The sequence below is a fragment of the Talpa europaea genome (assembly GCF_964194135.1).
Source record: "Talpa europaea genome assembly, chromosome: 1".
NCBI lineage: Eukaryota > Metazoa > Chordata > Mammalia > Eulipotyphla > Talpidae > Talpa > Talpa europaea.
The window spans coordinates 14,175,310-14,199,694 of record NC_140073.1 but is presented as its reverse complement, the minus strand read 5'-3'; the positions used below and the strand labels follow the sequence as shown (position 1 = coordinate 14,199,694).

Sequence of the window (24,385 nt, the reverse complement as noted above, 5' to 3'; positions counted from 1 at the left end):
CTGCTGCTATCAGCTCCATCTTCCCTAAAGTCGTAGCAGAAGGAGCACTGACTTGGTGCCACATTGCTTTGGATTCTGCCACGCAGCAGCTGTGTGGCCTTGGGTGAGTCACTTCACCTCTCTGATCCCAGTTTTCTCAGATGTAAGTTGGGAATAATAAGATAGGGTTACAGTGAGTTAGTTGGGAATAATAATTGTAGTATTACAGTGAGTTTCAAAGGAAAGAAAGAACTTAGCACAGTGTCAACAATGCACAGTTAAGGAAAACAGTGTTCTTTGTCCTCTAGCAAAAGAGAATTCCCCCCATGGGTGAGTCACCCAGCCGTGAAATTCTGCCTTATTCCTGCCTGGGTGCCTATCCTATCACACAGTAAGAGCAGCCACAGCAGCCCTGGGCATCCTTCTTGTATGGGGAGTGGGATGGGGCTGTTCTGGCTCCCCACACCCTCACCCTGGCTCAGACCTGTGCCCTTTCCTGCCCGGTTCCCAGGCCCCCTTAATATCCAAGAAACCATTAAATATATTTAAATCCGGGTGTGGTAAGCCAGGTTGTCCCAGCAACAGCCCCAAGTATTTTGGGATGGATTGTCCAGACTTTCAAAGGGTCTTTTGCAGTTCCAGGCCCTGGGGGGAGGGGAATGAAGTGTGGGAAGGGAGAGTTGGGGGGGGGGGGCTGGGGGCTGCAGATCCCCTTCCCCTGCCGAGGCTGATAGCCGCAGCTAGTCAAGAGAGACAGCCAAGGGCTTGAGGGCCAGAGAAGGCTCAGGCTTTGCCCAAGTTTCCAGAGTCTGCACTGGAACCCAGGGCTGTGCAGGCCAGTGCAGTCTCTTCCTCGCGTGCTTCTGCTTACAGGCACCTTGTCTAATGGCCCCAGACATAGGTCCCCAGCACGCGGCAGCAGCCCCCCTCTGAATCCCAGTTTTGCCCCTCATCGGCTGGGCTGCGGAACGCTTACTCTTCTCTGAGCTTCAGTGGTCTCCTGGGTAACTCGGGGCTAATTCATCCATGGTTATTGGATGAACAGAGCTGCAGGATCCCAGCACCCAGGAAGCAGGAACAATTATTGTATTGATAACAGTCTGTCCAGTAGCCCCTGTGTACCCTGAATGGACTCAAAAAGGCACCGAGGCCTGGTATCTGGTGGGGAAGGGCCGACAGCAACCTAAGTCCTGTCCCTGCTCCCTCTAGTCCTCGTCCCGCTCACTCTTCCCAGGGGCCTGGCTTTCCCTGGGCTGCATTTTGAGGACTCCTCAGCATGTGGCAGGGAGCCCCCAGGTTGGGAGTCCTACTAGGTGGTCCAACCCTGACTTTGCCATGTACCTTCAGGCAAGTCCTTCCCCCTACCCCAAAACTGTAGTGTGAGGTGACCTTTGAATTACCTTCTGGAGATCCCTTCTCCAGCTGGCATGAATGCACCAGGAAACTCTAGGCTGCTCCTCCACTGGGAGGCTGGCTTGCTACCCAAACCATCTCCCAGGACCTTAGTGTTCCTGCCCTTGAACTCAGCCCCTGATCCCATCTCAGCTATACTGCACAGTTGGGCCCCTCACTGCACTTGCACTTTGGTGCCCTGAGGCCAATCCTGTTCCTGATTCTGAGTGACCTCCTGGCCTCCTCTTTTCTATACTCAAGCCCAAGTTCAAATTGCCCAGGTGGCCTTGTCTGCAGCACCCTGCCAATAGCAAGTAAAAGTCTGCCAGTGGGTGCAGAGCCTTCATCCCCAGAAGCCTTTCCAAATGGTCTAGCTCAGTGAAAGGCAGGAGGATGGACCCATTGCCCTGTATCTGGTCCAGGGTTTGGGAGTGGGGGAGGCATGGTTTGTGGCAAGGGTCACTCAGGGAGCTGTAGGCCCCAAAGTCCCCCAGGCCATCCCTCTGGAGGACAGCCAGGATGGAAGAACTCGGAATCCTGCTTTGTCCCAATTCCTCCACCCTATTCTATGACTTTTGTGCTAGTGACTTCATCTCTCTAGGACTGCCTGTCTCCTGGGGTGCTTGGGAGGATTCAGTGAGGCTGTGTGTAAGTGTTTTCAGAAGTCAAATGAAAATGTCAGTTCCAAGAGGCTGCTCTGAGTGGGGGAAAGAGCTCCTGGCTCTGACCCTGCTATGGGATGTGGGGCAAGACCATGTCTCTCTCTGGGCCTCAGCGTCCCCAACATGGCGTCAGCCCCAACTCAGTCTCTTTCTTCTGTGAAGATTCTCTGCCCTCTTGACATTTCTGATTCAGTGCGTCTGGGGCTGGGGAAGCTGTCTTTTAGGATCTGGTCGCCTCCAAGACAGACTCTGCTCCATAATGTTAACCCTCACGGCACAGCCCCCAGGAGCCTAATTAGATTTTATCCCCGCTCAGCTGTGTCCATGTCCCCAAGTCCGTGCCATCACCAGGCATGCCAGGATTTCGGGCCAATTGCTTGTTTGCGAGACCGTCTGTCTTGGGATGAAGCCCAGCAGGCACAGCCACGGAACAAATAAAGTCCTTCTCAGCTTTGAACCTGGTCTTAAGAATCATTATTATTCTGACAAATCGGGCCCCGTGTCTGTTGACCGACATTGTGGCTCCAGGCACAGGCGGCCTGGGTGTCAGGGCCGGGGCTTCTCTACCGCTCTGGGTCTAAATTGCTGCTGCCACAAAGGGGAACGATGACAATAGCATCTTCTCTGCAGAGATCATTGCAAGGAAAGGCCCATGCATGCCTTGCATTATTAAAAGTTGGCCCTGAAATACACACCTCCCAGAGTTCTAGCCCCGGCCCCTCCAGCCCCACCTGGCAGTTAGTGCTGGGTTGCTCCTCCTTGTAGTGTCTCTGTGCTCAGAATGCTTGGTTGATATGGCTGTTAACACCCCTCTCTGAGTACCTAGTTATTGAGTCACTGGACTGGAATGAATCAGTAAGGAGGGAAGGAATCACCATTAAAGTGATCGGTCGCCGTGCTTGGACCACACCCAGGACTGGCCTGAGCAGGTGCCTGGGGTGCTAAAGGAATTTCATCCACATCATCACCTTCTGTCCCTGCAAAGACCCCGCAAATTGTTGAGAAGCACCATCTCACATAAGAGGAGGTGGGGCCCCGGAGGCGATGAGGCCCGCCCAGGTCCAGATCTCACAGCTTCCTGGGGCAGAGTCCCTGCCAGTTGGAACCCAGGTTGCTGGAGGTGAGACCCCTTGGAGACTCAGACCTGGGCCACAGCGCCCTCACCTGGCAGGGGCAAGACATTTCTCTCCGGGACGCAGGTCCACACCCAAATTCGCGTCCTCAAATGGGAGTGTGTTCAGGACTCACATCCACCTGTCTCCTTGTCTCTCTCCGCGGAAAGCGTGCCGGGGGCTGGGGGCAGTGAAAAGAAAAGGAGTGATTTATGAAATGAGCTTCTCTTCTTAATCAGAGAACCCCTCCTGGGTCCACTCTGTGCAGATGGGACTGAGCCGCCATCTGGGGCAGTGGGAGGGGCAAGATTAATAAAGCTGTCTGGCCCAGGGAAGGGGCCTGGCAGAGGGGAACCCTGAGGCGCTGTGTGACCTCGACCCCACTCTGCCCCTCTCTAGGCCTCAGGGCTCCCATCTGTCGAGGGATGGCAGGATGGGGCCCTCCCCCCAAAACCTCCAGCTGGCACTAGGGAGGGTACTAGTGGCTCTTGGGATTCTGCCTGGCTGCCTGATTCGGGGCAGAAGCAGCACCAGGTTGGAGACCGGCCAGGGCACACAGCACTCCTGTTTCTGGTGTCCTCCCTGGTGCCACATCCACAGACTGGAGTCTTGTCAGGAGATCTGGTTTGGGGCTCAGCAGACTCGAGCCTGAATCATGGCCACGTCTTAGTCACCCTGTGAAGGAACTCAGGTTAGGGATTACGTTCTCTGAGCCATGGTTTCCTTCTCTGTGAAGTGGGACAATAACAGTGCCCACGATCTATGTGCGGACTAAGTGAGAGAACACAGGGGAAATGCTTAGCAGAGTCCAGAACATGGTGCGCTCAACACGTGTGTGACTATTAGGTTCAATTCTTACTGTACCCATTACTTTGATGTTGGGGCCTCTTAGGGAAAGATGCTTCTCTCCATCCTGACCAAGCCATATGTCCACTGCCAGGATGCCCGCTGGACGGGACTCGGGTATCTGCTTGTTTCCAATAAAGTGATGCTGGTCAAAGCTCCCCAGGGGCCAGGGCTCTGCAAGTTCCCAAGTGTTCACGAGTCACACCCTCTTCATCCCATGTGCTTCATATTATGAATGTTCACAACCTCCTTTGGCTTCACAATTGAGAATCACAGTTTTGAGTCCCTAGCACGTCACAAGGGTGCTGACTTTCCAAGGTTCCTAAGGGACCTAGCCAAGCTGGGTGCCACTGGGCTGAGTACAAGCAGTGCGCAGCAGACCTCTCCTGTCTCGCCCTCAGCTGTGTATTTCAGTAGATCCACCTGTTCTGCTCCCCACTCTGTCTCTGGTGAGTCCTCTCACCCCCCCCACCCCAGTTCTTGTATGCATAAATAAATGAAACTAAATCTGTTAGAAAGAAAGAAAGAAAGAAAGAAAGAAGGAAGGAAGGAAGGAAGGAAGGAAGGAAGGAAGGAAGGAAGGAAGGAAGGAAGGAAGGAAGGAAGGAAGGAAGGAAGGAAGGAAGGAAGGAAGGAAGGAAGGAAGGAAGGAAGGAAGGAAGGAAGGAAGGAAGGAAGGAAGGAAGGAAGGAAGGAAGGAAGGAAGGAAGGAAGGAAGGAAGGAAGGAAGGAAGGAAGGAAGGAAGGAAGGAAGGAAGGAAGGAAGGAAGGAAGGAAGGAAGGAAGGAAAGAAAGAAAGAAAGAAAGAAAGAAAGAAAGAAAGAAAGAAAGAAAGAAAGAAAGAAAGAAAGAAAGAAAGAAAGAAAGAAAGAAAGAAAGAAAGAAAGAAAGAAAGAAAGAAAGAAAGAAAGACCTGCAGGGTCACAGGCAAGCCGGCTTGGGGTGATAGCTGCTGTTCTGAGTTGTTGCCCTGAGTTGGAGACAGAACTTGGAATCTCAGGCGCTGCTCCGCTTTGCCGCCTCCATCTCTAGGCTCGGTTTCCTTCTGTAAAATGGGGCCAGAGTCCACCCGGCTGGGCTGTGTGGGGGCGGGCGCGCAGTGTGATGCACAGGTGGATAAAGCACTTCCTGTCAAAGCCGATTTTGATCTGACCCTTGGCTTTGGATTCCAGCCCCATCTCTTACTAGTGTGTGAGGGTGGGCAAGACGCCTCTCTTTCCAGGCCTGTTTCCTTGTCATAACATAAGGATGATGGCGGCACAGCAGTTTCCTGGGGTTGTGCTGAGCATTTAATGAGCTCCAGTGTGTAAACGTGTAACTCAAGTCTGTACACAGATCCAGAGGCAGGCACCTGAGGGGTGTGACATGCATGTTTCCATCAAACAGGGTCACCAGCTCCAGGGGCCTTGGGGAACTCTCAGAAGGGAGGCCCCTCCTCTGCCTTTCCACCACCACCTCCATACTTTCTCAAGACTCATTCACCAGCACCATCCCCCTGCCTGGAGAACCTGACCTGGTAGAGGTGTAACAGTGGGGAGTTAGTCCTCCTCTCTGGGGGCCCCAGCCCCATTGTCATCTGTTTCCTTGTCCAGCTGGGAGAGTCTTGTCCACTGTCCAGCTGGGAGAGCCAGCTTATCTGTATCTCCATTCTCTAAGCCAGCAAGCAGCACAGAGCAGGGGCTCAGTAAATGTCTAATGAGCCCATGGATGGGTGGGTGGTTAGGTGGATGGATGGGTGGGTGGGTGGATGGTTGGGTGGGTGGGTGGATGGATAGGAAGATGGGTGGATGAAAAAAGGAATCTTTTACCTACCACCCTTCCACTGACATGAATGGGAAGGAATCTGAACTGGCACCTGAGACCCAGAAATTTCCTCCATTCCCATGAGTACGCCCACCACAGCCCAAGCTCCCCTGGCCGCGTGGTCCCTGAGGCTGTCATCTGGCTCAGTGTTGAGCCAGGCAGTGTGACACACCAGCGGTCTCCATCTGACTGCTGAAACCAAACCCGCATCTCCACACGTCCAGCGCTAACTCTCTAATGGAGCCTTCTGGCAAATCATTATGCAAAGCTAAAGAGCCCTTCTCAGCATCAAATTTCTCTCTCCTGGGAGTCAGGGCTTCTGGGGAGGGGGTATGGTGAACAGAACCCTGCTGGCACTTTCTCTGTGGAGACATTACTGCAGATGCCCAGGTGGCATCCAAGTGGCATCCAGGTGTGGGGGGCCCCACGCCCACTGCCTCCTCCCAGTTTGTCAGTCACACACAGCGTTGCAGCAGAGGATGTCCAGGCTAGAAACCACGTGTGCGTCCCCACGTAGCCCCAGCCCCCGGGAGGGCACTGGCTGCCATGTGGGCAGAAGGCCCATTCTGCGCAGGCCTCCCCGGCAGGATGTCCCTGGTGCTGAGAGCTTTTCATCAGCACTAACAGGCCCAGATGAGCAAGGCACCGCCCTCCAGGGGGAGGTCAGGGGGTGGGTTTCCATGAACAGCTTCCTCAGTGTCCCTGCTCCTGCGGACAGCCCGCGGTCACGGGTGTTTTCTCTTACAGGACAAGCTGGGCCAATAAAAGAAATACACAGGAGCCCCTCTGACCTGGAGACTCGGCCCTGCTGACGCCCGAGGAGCAGCCCAGGTGACTGTCCGGCAGCTGCCTTCCCGTCCTCTGTGCGGCCCGCCCCCCACTCTGTCCGCCTCCCCTCCGTTCTGTCTCAGGCTGTCTCTCCGGGTACCGCCGCTGACATGCGCGCTGTCTCTCTCCCCCTCTCTCCTTCGCTCTTTCTCCACCTTTCCCTCTCGTCAGAGTTTGTCTTCATCTATTTCTCTGGTTTTCTGAGTCTACTGCTTCCTGCCTTCGGCTCCTCCGTTCCCACCCGTCATTCACTGTCCTTCCTCCATGCTGCCTGCGCATCGTGGCCCCCCCCCGTGCGCCAAGCAGCAAAGCAAAGGTTACTGGTCTGCGGGGTCTGCGTCCTGAGGTGGGAGATGTGCCGCCTTTCAGCAGATAAATGACACAGCGCCTGCGGCCTCCTGGAGGCCCGGCCTGGGCTGCGGGCCCTGGGCTCCAGGCTCAGCTCCCTCGCTGATTCATTCTGTAACTTGGCAAGCTCCCTTTCTCCCTTTCCCTTCCTCGCATCACTTTGCTCTTTTCCCAAGCAAGGGTGCCGGGCCTGGTCAGCACCTCCCTACCTTTCCTGACCAAGGGCTCTTTTTATGGACATGCTGGCGACATAAATGATACAAAGCCTGAATCCCAGATCAGGGCTTACACAAACAGTAGTGTCAGGTGCGTTTCCCTTAAATCCCCTTGAAGCTCTTAAATGCCTGTTTTGTTTTACATGAAATGGCCGGTTGCATCTGAGGATTGTGTTCTGTGAGGAACACCCACCTGTAAGCCTGGCATCCCCACTTGGCCAGGTGAGGGGTGCGTGACAGGCACAGGAGCCTTGAGATCATGAGACCCATGGCTCCTGCCCAGACTCACCCTGGGCCAGACGCCCGCATGGAAGGGCAGCTGGAACCGTGTTTGCTAAACGGTATTTGTGCTGAATTCACATAAAGTCAAGTTTGCCTGGAGTGCTGACCCCTGTGTGTCACCCTCTGGGCCTCAAAGATGTGAAAAATTTTATCTACCAAATAGCACTGCCTTTACCAAGTCATTGATGAAGTAGGATCCAGTTTCTCCTTCGATTATGTAAAGAGCTGAAAACCCAAAAAAAGCTTCGGTGGTTTAATTGCTCTAAAGCCCAAGACGTGTGCCCCTTGAGCCAACTTGCGGTGAGGAGATGATTTCAGAGATGTTATTTGAAATCCCACAAATAGCTTTAGGATATTGCTAATCTCAGGGAACCCCATTTGAGAACCACTAAACACTCATTTTCCTAGCTCAGCAATCCCCCACATCCAGTCCTGCCCTGCCCTGACACGGAGGACCACAGCTGAGGTGCCAGTATCTGGCAAGTGGGTGAGAGGAGCCCCCTCAAGCCTGGACCACTGGGTGAGAGAAGGGACTGAGCCCCCATGTGTGGGCCTCAGTGTGAGAACTCACGGTGTTGTGTTTCTTCGACCTCGGTGGTGCCCCTTCCTACAGAGGCAGCACCACGGGCTCCATTTTGCAGACATGAAAGCAAACTCCTGGAGAGGTTATGGGATTTGCCCAAGGTCACGAGGCTAGAAGACGGGACAGCCGGGTCCAGTGTGACCCTGTGGCGCCCACACACTGATACCTTCCCCTTCAGTTCTGAGGGTTGGGATGCCTCGGGGGGCCACTCAGCCCAGCCCCAAGGAGGACCCCGGACCCCAGTCTCCTTCATCACTGCTTCATCATCTTTCCTGAAGAACAGCTAAGCCCTTGGACTTGAAGGTCCTAAGCGTCTACCAGCCCACCCTCCAGAGACGACCAAAGTCCCCACTCCCCTTAGCGATAACTAGGGGACCTGGCTGGTGAGGTGCTTAACTTCCGGAGGACTTAGTGGATAGGTGGAGCCAATAGAGAGATCCCAGCAGGGACTGGAGATCCCACGTGTCTGTCACTCTCGTCTGGCCAACTGGCTGAGGAGGCATGTTCACGCTTCTGAAGTCTCTTCTGCGGGGCGAGGCAGGCAGAGTTGTTGGCCTTTGGCCACCAGCCTGGCAGTGGGTGATGGTTTATTTGCCATTGTTGGTCCCCTAAACAGCAGCAAATAAAGTGTCATAGGAGGTGTGAAGAATTTTGGTCTGTATTTTGAAGGAGGATGGGCAAATGGGGCAAGAGAATTACCATTCACTGAAAAGGGTGATTAAGGGTTGAAAGGGTGATTAAGGGCTGGCACATTGCCAGCCACCTGGGTTCTTATCCCAGCTCTTCCATGCTTGCACCCTTGGACAAGTCATTTCTCCTCCCTGAGGCTCAGTTCCCTCATCAGGGCTGCAATGGCTTCAACACCCAGTGCCTGGCCTACCGTCAATGCACAATGAAATGTTGTCTGAACAGAACTGATTCAGTGATTTGTTGCCAGGCATCCTTTTAGGTAGGAGCAGGGAAAGTAGGGGGCTGCCCGTCTCATGATGAGAGAGTCGGACATGGGGCTGGCCTTCCCAGGAGCAGAGCTCGGGCCCTAGGTAGGCGACACACCTCTTTTCCCCTACAGTCCCTTGCCCCCATGGCCCTGCGAGGTCTGGGGTTCTGATCCTGCTCCACGCCTTGGAGCGCCGAGCAGTAGGGTCCCATCTAGCTAATGAAAGTCTCACCTCTGCACCCACGCAGTGTCAGGAAGCAGTACGTGGACACTTGCTTGTGCTGGGCATCAGACTAAGCAGGTTTACTTCAACTCTCCCCCCAATATCCCTGCTGCAAGGAAGCTTCTGTTTTTTTTTTGTTTTTTTTTTTTAAGATTTATTTATTTATGCATGCAAGAGCTGGGGTGCAGGCTAGAGGTGCAGGAAGGTGAGAGGATTCACCAGAGACAGAGTGGGGAGCAGAACAGGCAGACTGACTGAAATACACTGCTGAGGGAAGCAGCGGGCGAGTCAGGAGAGGTCTGCTGTGCCATGTGGGTTGCTCCCTGGCTGGGGAATGAACTTGTGCTGCAGAGGCTGGGATTGCTTCATAGTGAGGTGTTTAACCCCTTGCACCATCAGGGAAGACCAATCAAAGCTTCTGTTTTTAATCTCTGTTTGCAAGTCAAAAAAGTCAGAGAGGCACAGTGATTTGCTCAAAGCCACACAGCAAATGAGACTTGAACCCCGACTGGCTGGCTCCCCAGTTCTTGCTCCTAACCCACAGGGCAAAGCACCATCCTGGGAAGGAAATTCCCCCCTTTCTCCACTCCGTGTGAGGTAGGAGCTGACCATTGGGACCCCATGGCGGGGTCAGGGGCTCTTCGCGTGGGGTCTCCGGCAAGAAGACTGAGGGGGTCTTGCTCTTTTGTAGGTGGCGCGCCATGGAGGGCGACTGTCTCAGCTGCATGAAGTACCTGATGTTTGTTTTCAATTTCTTCATATTTGTAAGTATTCCTGGGCACTCCCGGGCCTCTGTGGGGTGGGGTGGGCAGAACTGGCGGGAACAGGGACCAGCGCTAGATGCAGGTCTTACTGCCTAGCCAGGATGTCACAGAGGTGAGGCCCCTGGCACGGCCCAGCCCACTGCCAAGAGCCTAGGTCAGGAGGGGCGTTCTGCAGAGGCTGGCTCAGCTCCTCTGACCAGCAGCAGGGGTCTCTTCCTGGCTGCTCTCTTGGGATCCAACCTCTGGTACAGAGGCAGGTAGGGGTGAAGCAGGGTGATCAGAGGGCAGCAGAGGGTGCTCCATCCCACCCCTGACCCTGAGGCTAGCTACCCCCAGCTCCAGTCATCAAAGCTGGAGGGACTAACTGGAGTAGCCTCCTGGCATAATCAGAAACCCCTCTGGGTCTGGGGGAGCTGGGTTGAAAGCCCAGCCCTGCATCTCTGCGATGCGACACACCTTCCACCTCTGAATCTCAGCATCTTCATCCCTGCTTAGCCATCTCAACAGGTGCCTTGAAAAGTGAGATTAGTTTAGGGAGTAGGCCCTCCCCCACACTGGGGTCCCTGCAGGCCTTGCTGGCCCAGCCTCTACCTCTGACCCTAGTGCAGCCAAGACCTGGCCAAGCAAATGTCCACTAATGTCCTTCGGAGGCCCCTGTCTGTCTCCATCTGTTTTGATACACTGCAGATGGAGTATATCTGCAGACTGGAGTATATCTGCAGCCCCCTCTGGGAGCCTCCCCCACCCTCTAACCCTGAAGGGCAGGGAGCACTCAAGGCCAACATTTTAGACCTGACTTCCAAGGGGGTGGCCTTGCATTAGCCCCGGTATCCCCACGCAAATTGGGGCTGGGTCCCCCTGCACTCTTTGTCGGTGCCCCGGCCAAACTCAGCACACAGTTGCTGAAGCCTCCAGCCTCCAGCCCTGAGGAGGGATGCAGGTTCTACTGTGGGAAGGCAGGGGAAAGGCATGATAAAGAGGGGCCGAGATGCAGACCCCATCATGGGCTGTCCCGTGGGTCCTCTCTCCCACTTTCTCCCTTCCTCACTGCTGGCCCCTTCAGGCCCCTCTGCTCAGACCCAGTGCCGACCACACCTAAAAATATCATCTTTGCCCCCAAGCCATCCAGCTCTTCCCCACAGTTTCCAGAACCGGGCAGCCAAGCCAAAGTGTACCCGAGCCACGGTCTGTCCTTTCTCAAGCCTTCTTACCACGCCGGGGCCGCAGACACTTCACAGCCTTCAAATCCACTGACACCAACGGGGTCTCCTGCATGATCCACCTCAGGGAAGAACTTGTATCCTCTTTGAACCATGAGGAAACTAAGGCTCAGAGAGGTTGAGCCACTTCCCAAGGTCATAGCTAATAAGTGGCACAGCTCTCTCAGGACTAAGCCGCCTCTCTCTGAAGATAAGTCGGATGTGGAGAGGGAGCCTGTGGAGATGAGACATAAACAAGACTTTCTAGGACTATATTTGAGAGTGGGGAGCCTCAGCCTGCCCCGCTGAGGACAAAGAGGAAGACTTTTGTCTGCGCGCCCAGCCCCTTGCTTGGCCCTCAGGCCCAGCGTGGCTCTCAGCTTGCGCCTGGAGAGTGTCCTTGGGGCCGCAGCCAGGGAAACTCAGGATTTGGCTCTGCCTTTGCCGTGAACTTGCTGTGTGACCTTTGTTAAGTCACTGTCCCCACTTCCTCCACTGGGGCTCAGTGTGGAATCAGAGGTTGGACCAGATGACCCCGTTATTCCGTAGCGCTGACATTTAAGGAGAATATAAAAGTAGCACATAAACGCTACATAATGTGGTTCTCAGCAGCCTGCAGGGGGCATGGGTAAGAGATGGGGTGTGGGGGAAAATCCAAAGCAGTGAGAGCATAGAAGGGACATTGGTCCACGCATGGATGGGGTGCCCACCACTCACAGGGCTGGGCCTCGGTGCTTCGGCCCCCCGGAGTCTTGCTCAAGGAATGGTGTGTGTGTAGTATCTAACTCCCCCGTTCCTTCTTTTCCTCCCTCTTCCACCGGCCGGGGAGCAGCTGGGCGGGGCCTGCCTGCTGGGCATCGGCATCTGGGTCATGGTGGACCCCACAGGCTTCCGGGAGATTGTGGCTGCCAATCCCCTGCTCATCACAGGAGCCTACATCCTCCTGGCCATGGGGGGCCTGCTGTTTCTGCTGGGCTTCCTGGGCTGCTGTGGGGCTGTCCGTGAGAACAAGTGTCTGCTGCTGTTTGTAAGTACCCCATCTCCCCCCACCCATGGGCGCCCTGGCAGGGGGTAGGTGTTCCTGTGCCTGTACTGCAGAGGACTCACGAGGAGGGTCTAAGCCAAGTAGGCTGCCCACCTGGATCGGGAAGGCCACACTGAGCTCTTCCATTAGCATCTGTGGCCCCAGAGCCTGCTCTCTGCACTGCCTGCCACATGGGCAAACTGACCCAGGCGGAGAGAGGCCTTGGCCTTCAGGTGGAGCAGCCAGGCCTCTCCCAAGCATGGGCGGCTGAGCACGTAGACGCACAATGATGCTCTGACACTTGCTTACTTCTAAGAATTCAATAATCAGCTCCTTGGTAAGATAGCTAAGACAACTATTGCATAAATAGCTTTTGCATTTCCAGTTTAAAATAGAAATGATACGATCTCAAAAGATTCTTTATTCACTAAATAACTAGTCCTTGAACATCTATTTTGGGCCCATAGTTCACTAGGTGCTGGGAAGGAGGTACCGGCCAAGAGTGGGCTGTCCTTCCTCCAGGGCTGGTGTGTGGGAAACCCTGCGCCCATGCAGACGAGCTGGGCAGCTGGCCAGCCTGGGCCCGTGTGTTTGCCCTGCCCTGTCCCCTCACCGACCACGGGACGTCCTTTTGTTTCTTCATCTCTCTGAGCTTTAGCATCTCACTTTTAAACAAGGTCTGGGCCAGTTTGGCTGTGAGTTGGAGGCAAACAGTCTGAGCAGCGAATGTTCTGTTTCTGTGCCCATGAGCTCGGCCCTTGGGCCTACTTCCCTGGTCCTGGTGGGTTGGTCTTCTCTCTCTTTTATGAGGTCCCTTGGCCCCCGGGGCTAGGGAAACTGTGGCGTTCTCCACCAGGTAAGTTAAAAGCAGCCCTTCTTGGAGAAGTGCGTGGGGTGCATGGGAGACGACCCCCCGCTGGGGTGCGTGGGCCTGTGAGTGGGTGGGCCTGGAGTTAAGCATGAGGGAGACCTGGGCTGGTCAGCGGAAAGGCTTCCTTCCAAGGTGCCTGTCTGCTCCTGTGATGACCCCGCACCCCAGGTGAGAACAGACTGCACAGTCCCCTTTCGTGTCACTGTGAGGCAGATGCCCCACATCCTAGAGAGAAAGTGAATCCGTTGTGAAGTGTGTATGTGGACCCTTGGGTCCCTTTCACCACCAAACTTTTCACTTGGAAACAAAGAAATCCTCTGGCGCCCCCTGGTGGCGAGCGCTCCACAGCGCACATGGCGCAGGGCCGTCTGGGCTGGGACTTCAGAAGGGACTTTTCAAAAGAGTTGGGATGTGGGCTCCAGGACACGCCAGACCTCCCTTCCCCACCTCACCTTGGCCCGTGGGACTCATCCACTGTTAATGGACTCATCTCTGAAGCCAAGACAGGAAGCCTGGGGCTCAGGGCTGGGAGCAGGCTGGGGGCCTCGCAAGCTCTCTCCTGCTAAGTGGCTGCCTTGGAGTCTGCCAGCTGGACGAGGGCTCTGCCGTCCCCAGTGTTTATGAAGAGACTGAGGCCCAGAGACAGGACAAGACCCGCCCAAGGACCCGCAGAGAGAGTTAGGTCTTGGCTGCTGGGCCTGGGCTACCTTAATAGCAGCTGCTTCTCACCCTTTTCTGCTAAATTTTTCCATCTTCTCTCTCTCCTCCCCTGCCCGTCTTCCTGTCTCTCTGCCTCTCTTTAATCTCAATTTCTATTTCTGCTGCTTTCCTCGTCCCTCCTGAGTTCTCCCTGCCTCTCTGCTTCCCCTGTCCTTTCTCCTCCTCCTCTTCTCTCCTCCTGTCTCCCCTCCCTTTCTTCCCACCCTCTCTCCTCTCTGACACCCGGCACAGACAAGCCCCAGGGCCACTGTGTGGGCCAAAGGCAGGGGACACTTGGGCCCAGGTCTCCTGCCCCTCTGACCAGAGCTGATCTGGGGCTCCCAACCTGGACTGACCTCAAGCGGCCCTGACATTACATACAATACATTAAGTCAGGCCTGTGTGTCTGTACCGAGCACTGTGTGTATGGGGTGTGTGCATGTGTATTTCTGGGGGGAGATGTCACAACTTCTGGAAGATTTTCAAAAAGATGTGTGACCTAAAAATAAGAAGAGCTTTTTCTGTTCTCCAACCTGTACCTGGCCAGGAGGTGCTCCCAGCTCCGGGGTGAAAAGTCAACCCTGGTAGCCTCTGAAGTCCCAGGTTCCTCCCAGAAGCCTGAGCCTCCTTTACCGGCTGGGAGGAAGGAAGACTTCTTGAGAGGCCAAGAGAATCGGCATTGAGTGTCTCTGGAACCCTGAGTCTAAGGCCTTTGGAGAAAGGAGGGGTGGGGTTCACTGAACATCCCCTGTTCTCTGCTCTGAGGCTAAAACCCTCAGGCTCCTGGTGACCCTGAGCCTTGGATGTGAGTCTAAAGACCACATCACCCAAGGATCAGCTTTTCTGAAGACCCCAGATTTTCAGATCAATTCCACAGCTTTTTCACCTACAATAGGACAGTTTCAGCCTGCGGTTGACATTTTGTGGCACCCCCTTTTTCCCAGTTGCTTACCTTTGAGTCATGTTCAAGAAATGATTTTAGCTGATTTATTTAGAATCCATATTTTAAAAAATGTTTTATAACGAAGGCAGGCTAAATTGGAAAAGAGAACAGCAAAAAGAGTGAGTATATTTTAGAGAGATAAATGAGCTGTTTCCCACAAAGTATGCAAATTTGGTAACTATTTATTAGAAATGAGACCCCGGAAGCAGCCATGCCCGGAGGCAGGTGGTCAAAGCCTGGAAATGCACTCAAGGAGGCAGAAGGCTGTTTCCGGCCCTTTGATAAAGTCCCCATCCTGAGCAAGTGTTGTAAATTGGATGCTCAGGCACTGCTGGCAGATGTGTTCTTAGACAAATGGGATGAGGTTAGGGAAGGCCCTGCTTAGGGGAAGCCCCAGGATCAGGACAAACCCCATGGCCTGGCTCAAGGGGAATCCCCTCCATAGAGCCAATGGCCACCCGGTTCAGCAGGAGGAAATCACCTCATTCTGGAGAAGGCAAGTGGTAGAAGTCAAATCATGATGATGCTGCCCTCACAACCCTGCACATTCTTTCTGGGGACTCACACTCACTCCCAGATAAGGTAGCCCTCAGCCCCTGTGCTTGGGGGAGCCCTGCTGGAGCCAGGAGCAGCAGCAAGGAGGTCCACAGACACCCTTCCTCTGGGGAGAGCCACCCTTCCCAGCCCATGAGTTGATTTCATCTCATGAATTTCATTTCATGAATCAATGTAAGCTCCATGAGGATGGAGGCCACATCTCGCCATGTGTGTGTGTGTGTGTGTGTGTGTGTGTGTGTGTGTGTGTGTTTGCCAGTACCTAGCACAGCGCTGGCACAGAGTAGGTGCTCAATAAGCAGCCCTGGAATGAAGGAACAGAAAGGAGTCAGTGCCAGGGGTGTGAGGAAGAGCATGGACACTGGAGTCAGAAAAATATGCGTTCTAATCTCTGCTCTGTCACTTTCCTCGCTGAATTTCAGAGTACGCTTATGAAAAGGTATGATTTTTTTAAAAAATGCCTCCTTTCCAGCCGTAGGTTGTGATCATGGCTTAATGAGAAAATGTACTTCTTGCTGCACTCTGCTCCTGGCACATGTAAGCACGTGATAAATGGGAAACTGACAGAATTGGTGCTGACCCTACAGGCCATCTCAAAGGCTGAGACCCAGAGGCTCTCGTGGGTTCCAGAACAACATGGAGCTAAGGGGCTGTGTTCTGGAATCAGACTCTCTGTGCTTATCGCAGGGGTACACCTACCAGCTGGACCAGCTCCTTCAAAGTACTACCCCCTCAGCACCCCAATCTCTCCATCAGTAAAGTGGGGTGCTGATGATAGCAACAGCTGTTTTGCCAGGCTGTGGCAGTGTGCAGTGGGATGGCCCAGGTACAATCCAGTACCCAGATCGTAAGCGCTCAGCAGGTGGGCGCTACACTGTCCTTCCAGAACTAGCCTGGGTGGCCAGGCTGCCACTGTGTCGGATCCCCATCTGAGCGGCTCTGATCTCATGCCAGCCTTGTGCGGGGTGCTCTGCCTGGCCCATCTCTCTGAGGCCGTGTTAAGTCATCCTGGACCACACCCAAGGAGAGCACGTGGCGCGCACGAGGCCAAATGCCGGCTCATCTATAGTTTATAGCTGTCTCAGCCAGAGCCCGCCGCATCGCATCGCCCGGCTTGAACACCATTTCCGGGGCCACTCTTTGCCAGGGGAGGACAGCCAGCAACTCCACAAAGAGGCAGAGGGTAGGGAAGGGTTCCCCAAAAGGCCATGCGAGGTAGAACCGGATGACCATCCATCAGCAGCCAAATGGAAGTGCCAGGAGCCCTGCCAGAGGCCTCCATCACTGTCATGGGGGACAAGAGGCCACAGGTTTGGAGAACACGTCAACCAGGCCAAGAGCCAACCCGCTGGTGGGGTGGGGATCAAAGGTGGGGGTGGCAGAGTGGACTGTGGGTATCATGCGGGGGGGCCTGTCATGCTCCTCTCTGCCTTCTGATGTCAGCCCAAGTTCACCCACGCAGCTGACCCCTATAAGGCTGCCACCAGCCTGTGGGAGCCAGACCCAGTGCTGAACCTCTCTCGCCAGCACAAAGAGGATGGGGCTTGCACAAGAACTTTCGAGGTACATACCTCTGGAGACATCATCTTCCTTCTCCAGCTTTCCCCTCAACTGTGGAAATGGGGGACTAAACAGGAAAAGACCTCTGGGCTCTGATGCCCAATAAGCCTCTATGACTGCAGAAGCCCAGGTGAGAGGGGTTTCTGCCTGGTGACCCCCCAGGACATTGCAAGAGATGAGGGACTCCAGGGCGAGCAGAGTGAGTGGCCTGGCTGAGCTTGAGGCTGAAAATGAAAATGAGGGATGAGGAATGAAACCTGCCTGTGCTGGCAGATCTCCGTAAAGAAGGAGGTGGTTCTCCCGGAGTCACACATGTATAGAACACAACACCCGGACAGGTGTGGGAGGTGTCTCACATCCACCTCCTGGGTGCACCATCTTGAAATCCATCCTGAGGCTGTCCCCAAAAGCGATCTATAGCCCAGGCTGTTTGGAGAAAGTGCTGGGCCTCTCAGGGAAACCAGATTTGAGTTCAAAACTCAGGGCTGGCGAACAACCCAGACCCAGGGAGTCAAAGGAAGGGGCACATGGCAAGAGCCACCAAAATAAACCCGCCTGTGTGGACTGCAGACTCTGGTCCTATACAGACCCCCAAAGCTGTCATCTCCCCCTAACTCTTGAAGCTATTGCAGAATCTGCTGCTAAAGCATTAGCTGTCCAGAAAAAGTTCTTGGACTCTCCGACCAAAGCTGTCAGCAATCTTGCTTGCCCATCAGCCGAGCAAGGAGGTGTCTGCATTGCAGCCCCCCATGGCTGCACCTGTATTATCGCTTCTGGGGAAGGTGAAACTCAGTTGCACCAAGTCAGCCACGTGGTTTAAAAAGCATGACTCACTTAGCAGGGTCTGTCTTCTGTTGGCTGGATCTTAGGGGCCCTGGCTCCAAGTGCCAAACATGAATATTTGATAAAGTCAATTAGGTCTCTGCAAACAAACAAACAAAAAGCATGGAGGGGGGGGGCCCATGACTGGGGCCTCCCTGGAGTGAGGACAAAGTGACAGAGCCTTCATCAGACTGGAAGACACTTGATCCAGGACCCAGGAGAGGGGCACCCCACAGGCGGCAGGGATTGGGGGAGAGTGTGCCCCAGAGCCAGGCTCCAAGGCACAGGGCAGAAGCCGCCACTCAACTGGCTTTAGAGTCTCTAATGCAAGAACCTCAAGGACAAGTTTTGATGACACAGGGGACACTTAGCTCCCTTATTTTATATTCCCCACAATGGCATGGGAAGTGGGTGTCACCCTCATTTTACTGATGGGGAGACCAAGCCTTAAAGAGGTTGAGGAAAGAGGGGACAAGGAAGAGGGGGCTTTCCTTGACAGCCTGCGAGGCCTGTCAAGATGAGGGGCATCATGGCTATTTTGGGGAACACTGAGAAATACAGTGAGTGGAAGAGAGGGGTGTCTGTTAGATTTCAAACCCCAGTCCTAGGTTTTCAGATTTTTCATACACCACCTTCCTGCAAATCATGCTCCTTTACTAGGGCTGAAGAGCAATGTTATCTCCCCACTTCCTGTGGGAATGTGAGACAGCAGGATGGGGAAGGTGTCCCTGAAACTGGTGGGATGGGGGAAAGCCAGCTAGTGAACCCTAGGGAACTCAGGATTCCAAAATCTTGAATTTCCATCTGGAAGGGGTGCAAAACATATTTCAACATTGATATTCTTCTGAGACTGCCAAGTAGGGTTGCTCAGGTTGTAGACTGCACAAGGGACTTGGTCTAAAGGGCCATTTGCATGGAAGGCATATTTGTCTGTCTACTTCTGCATTTGTTAACAACCTTGTTAGCTCCAGGGATGGATTGTGGGTATGTTCATGATGAAAAATGGCTTATGGAATGAAGGTCCATTGTCTCAGAGAAAGAAAGCATTGCACCAATTGTATGCCAAGATGGAAGGGTGCATCAGCCAGCAGGTGCCTGTCCCTCAGTGCTCACAAGCCTACCCCTTTCTCTTGGCAGTTCTTCCTGTTCATCCTGATCATTTTCTTGGCGGAGCTCTCAGCGGCCATCCTGGCCTTCATCTTCAGGGAAAATGTACGTACCAGGCATGCACCCCACCCCGCTGCTGTCACTGAGGGGTTGATGGCCATTCATGGCCAGTGCCTCCCTTCTGCAAAGAGACTCACAGAGTCAGGCCCTCATCCAGCCCAGATGGTGGCTCACCACTGGCCTCAGTTTGCAAGGGTGTGTGTGTAGACTTCCCTCTCTCCTCGGTGAACTGCTGGTGGGAGCAGGCTATGGGCGGGGGTGGGGTAAGAGCCCCCAGAGTTGGCGGCCTAGGAGAATCCCAGGCACCCGGTGCCAGAAGCTGAGGCCACCCCTGTGGAGAGGCCAGGAGGGTTGGGGTGCACCAGCCTTCTCAGCCTGCGCTCTCCTTCTGCCCCCAGCTCACGCGCGAATTCTTCACCAAGGAGCTCACCAAGCACTACCAGGGCAACAACGACACGGACATCTTCTCTGCCACCTGGAACTCGGTCATGATCACAGTGAGTGACACCGCCCCGCTCCCTCCCCAGGCTGTGGGCACTCAGGGTTAGGAGGCCCAGTGGGCACAGGTCTGGCTCCAGAGCTGCTCTGCTCATGTGCCCATGCCAGACACCAGCAACCAATAGGGCTCACCCACCCAGCCTCGGAATGGGCATCACCGGGGACTGTAGGCAGCCACTGCCCCATGTCCACATCCAATCTCGAGATGACACCCGTTCGCCAACCCTGCTGTCGGCCCGCAGGTGATCGTAATCATCACCCATGAGGGTAACCCTAGCCACTACTGTGTGCTTACTAATACCAGGTGAGGAAGGAGTTGGCACCACTGCCCCACTTTTGCAGATGAGAATGCTGAAGGCTCAGAGAAGCTAAGAGACTTTCCCAGGGCCATACAGGAGGAGATGGGGAGCCAGCCCACAATAGGGTCTCAACTCTGCTCCACTGCCTCACTATGGCCTCTGGAGGTGCCAGGGGCATCCCTGTCCCAGGTCCAGCTTCCACCCACCAGACCTGACTTTCTTTGCTCTCTTCCCAGTTTGGTTGCTGCGGGGTCAACGGGCCTGAAGACTTTCGCTTTGCATCCGTTTTTCGACTCCTAACTTTAGACAGTGACGAGGTGCCAGAGGCCTGCTGTCGGAGAGAACCCCAGACTCGGGATGGGGTGGTGCTGAGCAGGGAGGAATGCCTCCTGGGAAAGGACCTGTTCCTGAATAAGCAGGTACCAGGCCGGGCTCCCACAGCAGGATTTGGGTGCCAAAGCTGGGTGGGTAGAGCCATCAGCCCATGGGTCTGAAGGAACCCCGTGAAAGTGTGATCCAACATGGGACTCCTAAACAGGGCTGGTGGAGCCTCCAAGCCCCCAAGATCCAACCACAGTGGAGGGGAATGGGGGTCTTTGGGGTGAGGGTGGCAGATGGGCCACATTACCTCTGCCCCTCCCAGCCCTGCCTTCCTGCATTGGGGGAGGAGATGCAAGGCCCCCTGATCCAGCTTCTGGGGCACCCTCCTCTGCTGTGCCCCCAGGTGCTTTTGAGCCAGGGGCAAGGGAGGCGGGGCAGGCACAGGGCTTCTCTAGGGATGCCACTCAAGCTGCCCCCCTCCTGTTGGCTGGGACTTGGTCACATGGCCAGGCCCACATGCCACCCCCAACTCTGCTGCAATCAGTGCTGCTTCTGGTCTGGAAGGTGCCCCCAAGGTGCCTACCAACCCAGGTGTGTGTGGGCTACGGCCCATCTCCCTGTCCTTTCTCCAGAGCAGGACTCGATTTTGTTGCTCTTGCTCCACACATTGAGGTCCTGATGCTTAAACAGGAGCTTAGGAGCAGGCACGTGGCTGCCCAGCTGCTGTGTCTGTGGCCTCCTACCTCCACGTGCTTTCCACCGAACATCCCAATAGGAGCTTGATGGGGCAGACCTGCTGCTGCCTGAGTTTTGGGGCTCACACTTCCTAGTCCCCAGACTATCCCTCCCGGCTAGGGGTCATCTCTGGTCCTTCCCCCTAGGGCTGTTACACGGTGATCCTCAACGCCTTCGAGACCTACGTCTATCTGGCCGGAGCACTTGCCATCGGGGTGCTGGCCATCGAGGTGAGTGAAATCCCCCAGAAGCCAGTACATACAGGCAGATCCCCCCACCCTACTTCTGTCTCCATGTCCTTAACCAAAACCAAGTGGGTCCCCCACTGCAGGGATCACCGGGGGCCGAGCCCGCTGTGTCTGCCCACTGCCTGAGTCTTGCTTGGACTCTGGAGCAAGTGTCCGGGAATTGGGTCATGGACAGGCCCTCAGAATCACTCCCATCTCCTCCCACCCCCATGTCACCGCCCTCTCTCACTAAGCCTCCCCAGCCCTAAGGGCCAGATTGAAGATCAACACAATCTGAGGACTGAGGGACGGGTGCAGCCTGTGTTTGTAGATAAGGTGCTGTTCTGTGGGGCGATCAGGGCCACAGGGGCCTTGTTGACCTCACAAGGACAGTCTCAGCCCTCTTTACCAGAAAACTCCAGATCCCCCTCAAAATAAAGCAACTGCAGACTCCCAAAGCTACCACTAGGTGGCACTGCAGCCAAGGACAGAGCTGCCCCCTCACCTTCCCTCTCTGGATGACGCACCTGCGGCTAAGGAGTTTCCTGGCCGCCTCGGCCACACCAGCCATCTCCAGGAAGGGGCACTTGGGGCTCAACCATCCTGCAGGAACTGAAGTTGGGCAACTCAGCCTGCCCCTCCCACCATGTAGGGCAGCCTTCCAGGGCGCCCCCTACTCCTGGCACCAGAAACCTGGCCAGGCTTGGCTTCTCACTGTAACCCGCAGAGCTGCTCAGCACCCAGCTGGAGACCGGGGCAGCGACAGGGATTATGATTCGCTCCCCCATGCATGCAGCAGGCAGAGACGGAGCTCCTACTGCGTGCCAGCACTGCAGGAGGTGGGCAGGGCTCCTGGGAGGAGACAGGAACGAGAAACATGCATCGCTGCAGGACCCCGGCAAATATGTCCCCACACAGGAAGAACATGGCTCTTATAGCCCAACCCACCGCCCCCAAAAGAAGCAGAACCCTGCGCCCAGAAGGGCCTCTACTGAGGTCCGGCCTCATCTCCCCACCCCAGGCCCTTGGACGCAGGTTCATTGATGATGCTCCTGACTGCACGAAAGGCTGCACTTCCTTGCTACCAATAACAATCCTGCTCACTTTTTAAGCCTCTGTGTAACAGGCCTGTCTCACCACCTGCCTGTGAGCCAGGGGGGAGGCTGCAGGGGTTTTAAGCGTGAGCCTTAGGACCAGAATGCCTGGACTCCCACCCTGACCACCCCACTGATTAGTTGTGTGGCCTCAGGCAAGTTCATGACCTCTCCGTGTCTAGCTTCCAGAGGTTTCTGAGAAAGCACCAGAACAGTAAGCTCTCAATACACACTCAGGCCCAAAGACAAGCGTTCTGTCCAAAGTCATCACTGGCAAAGAGGGGAGCTCTGAGAGGGGAGCCCATATCCCAAGCCCTCTCCTTTCCTAACCGGCACCAAGGGGGGGCCGCTAGGAAAATGGCTCAGCCCCGCCCCACCCAGGTGTGCAGAGAGCGATGGGCAACGCCCCCTCCTGTCCCAGAGGCAGTGGCCCCTTCCCTCAGGGCGGGCAGCGCCCCCCCCCCCCCCCCCAGAGCTGTGGGTCCAGCCTGACGCACCGACTCCTGCTGTCTTTGCAGCTTTTTGCCATGATCTTCGCCATGTGCCTCTTCCGGGGCATCCAGTAGAGGGTGTGGCCTGAAGCCCGAAGACACCTGCCCACCACTGCCCGCCACCCAATGCCCTCCCCTCCTCCGCACCCCTGTCCTGGCCCGGAGGGGCCACACCAACATGAGGGGCCAGCAGGGGCAAGGGGAAAAAGAGCTATTTTTTTAACAAAACAAAATGAAGAAAAAAATCCAGACTGATGTCCCTGGCCTGGACTCTGGGGAGGGTGCCACCGGCTTCCCCGGGGGTCCCTGAGGCCAAGACTCGATGGGCGCTGGAGCCAAAGGAGCACCAGTCCTAGGTCCCCTCCCCGGCCCAAACGGACTCGGGCCACCCCAGACCTGGACACTCTCCTCGAAGCTTCGGGACTTGGGGCCAAGATAAATGAGGACTTAGGCAACAAGGAGGCAAAAGCAAGTATCAGAGAGAGGTCACCAGAGCCCTGGGGGCCTGAGGAGACTGGGTCACCGTGTCCTTGAGGACTCCGAACCTGCACGCGCTCCCTCATCCTCTGTTATCCCTGCCTTGGGCTGGAGCCAAGAGTGGGCTGCAGACACTGGATCCAAGAATGGCCCAGCTGCCGGGCTTCTCCCCTCCACCATCTGTTGGACCCAATCATCTGGAATGCCCAGAGAGAGGCAGTTTCTCACCTCCCGTCACACAGCACATGCACGGTAGTTTGAGCAAGAATCAGGCCTCTGCAGACCTGTTGGTCATACCCACCTGGTCTCAGCATCCTGGCTTCCCTCGAAGAGAGAGGGCAGTCTGACCAGGAACCGTCTCTTCCCATCTCCATTGCTGAGATTACTCTGGACTCCCCCCTCCCACATCTGCCCTTCCACCTACCTTCACACACTTCCCTCCAGCCCCTGGGAACTCACATATGTACACATGCCACGTGTCATTTCCACACTGTTCGTCTCTCTGCCCAAGCCCATGCCCTCCTGTTCCCCACTCACCCCCTGGCTCCCAAAGCTGGAACAGCCCCGGGACCACCTAATTTGTCCCTTTCCACCCAAAACCGAGCTGTGGATGTCTTCCACAAGATCCCTGCCAAGACTTCACCCTCTTCTTGAACACCTCCAGGGACAGGGAGCTCACTACCTCCCAAGGCAGCCTCCTGCCTCAGGCCACAGTGACCAGCATCAGGGCAGCACACAGACCAGGTTTCTGTCTTCTGTGATTCAGCCCCTGCCATCCGTTCGTTCTCCCTCTCCTGAGTGTTCAGGCCACACATCGTCTCTCTGAGACTCCTTGTCTCCAGGATGAAGAACTCCAGGGCATCTCGGCTCTTCTGCTGTGACGTGGCTTCCTGCCCCTTCTTTGTCCACAGCACATTATGAGTGTTCCCTCCACGATTGGGCAGGGAGCAGTTTGCCCAGTCATCCACACCCACAAATCATCGCAAATCAATCCCTCATATCCAGACCTGAAATTCTAGACCAGTATTGCTAACTGGATTACAAGGCCTTGACCTCAATCAGTTTAATCATGAGAGGCTGTGAAGGATCCAAGGTTTGGTCTGGTCTGGTCTCAGTGGGAGAGGGCAGTGAATCCCGACTAGTGATATCTGGCAAACACCTTCAGTTTGACTCGTGATGTCTGGCAATTACCTTAGGTTTGATTGGTGCTGTCCGCCATGGCCTGGGACTGGCAGGGGCAGCTGAGCCTGCTGGCCTCTCCTGCTGTCCCTCTCCAGGGTCTGGGAAGAGCCCAAGCTGGCTCTGTGCCAGCTTCCAGCCTGCCTCTGGCTTTCCAGCTACTGGGAGACAGAGCCCAGTGCCCCCTGTTCTGACCCTGCCCTTCTGAGATGCAGCCAGAGCTCTGTGCCTGCTGTAAAGACCCCATGTG

General features: G+C 55.3%; 1 protein-coding gene across 1 annotated transcript; it reads left to right on the top strand.

Annotated features, from left to right (window-relative positions):
• Positions 1-9,911: 9,911 nt before the first annotated feature.
• On the top strand, positions 9,912-22,554 carry TSPAN18 (tetraspanin 18; the record flags this gene model as incomplete). Its single annotated transcript, XM_084232213.1, has 7 exons — positions 9,912-9,974; positions 12,006-12,200; positions 18,785-18,859; positions 19,213-19,311; positions 19,848-20,030; positions 20,814-20,897; positions 22,507-22,554. 7 exons carry the CDS (start codon positions 9,912-9,914, stop codon positions 22,552-22,554), a joined length of 747 nt encoding a protein of 248 aa, XP_084088339.1.
• Between the last annotated feature and the right edge of the window lie 1,831 nt (positions 22,555-24,385).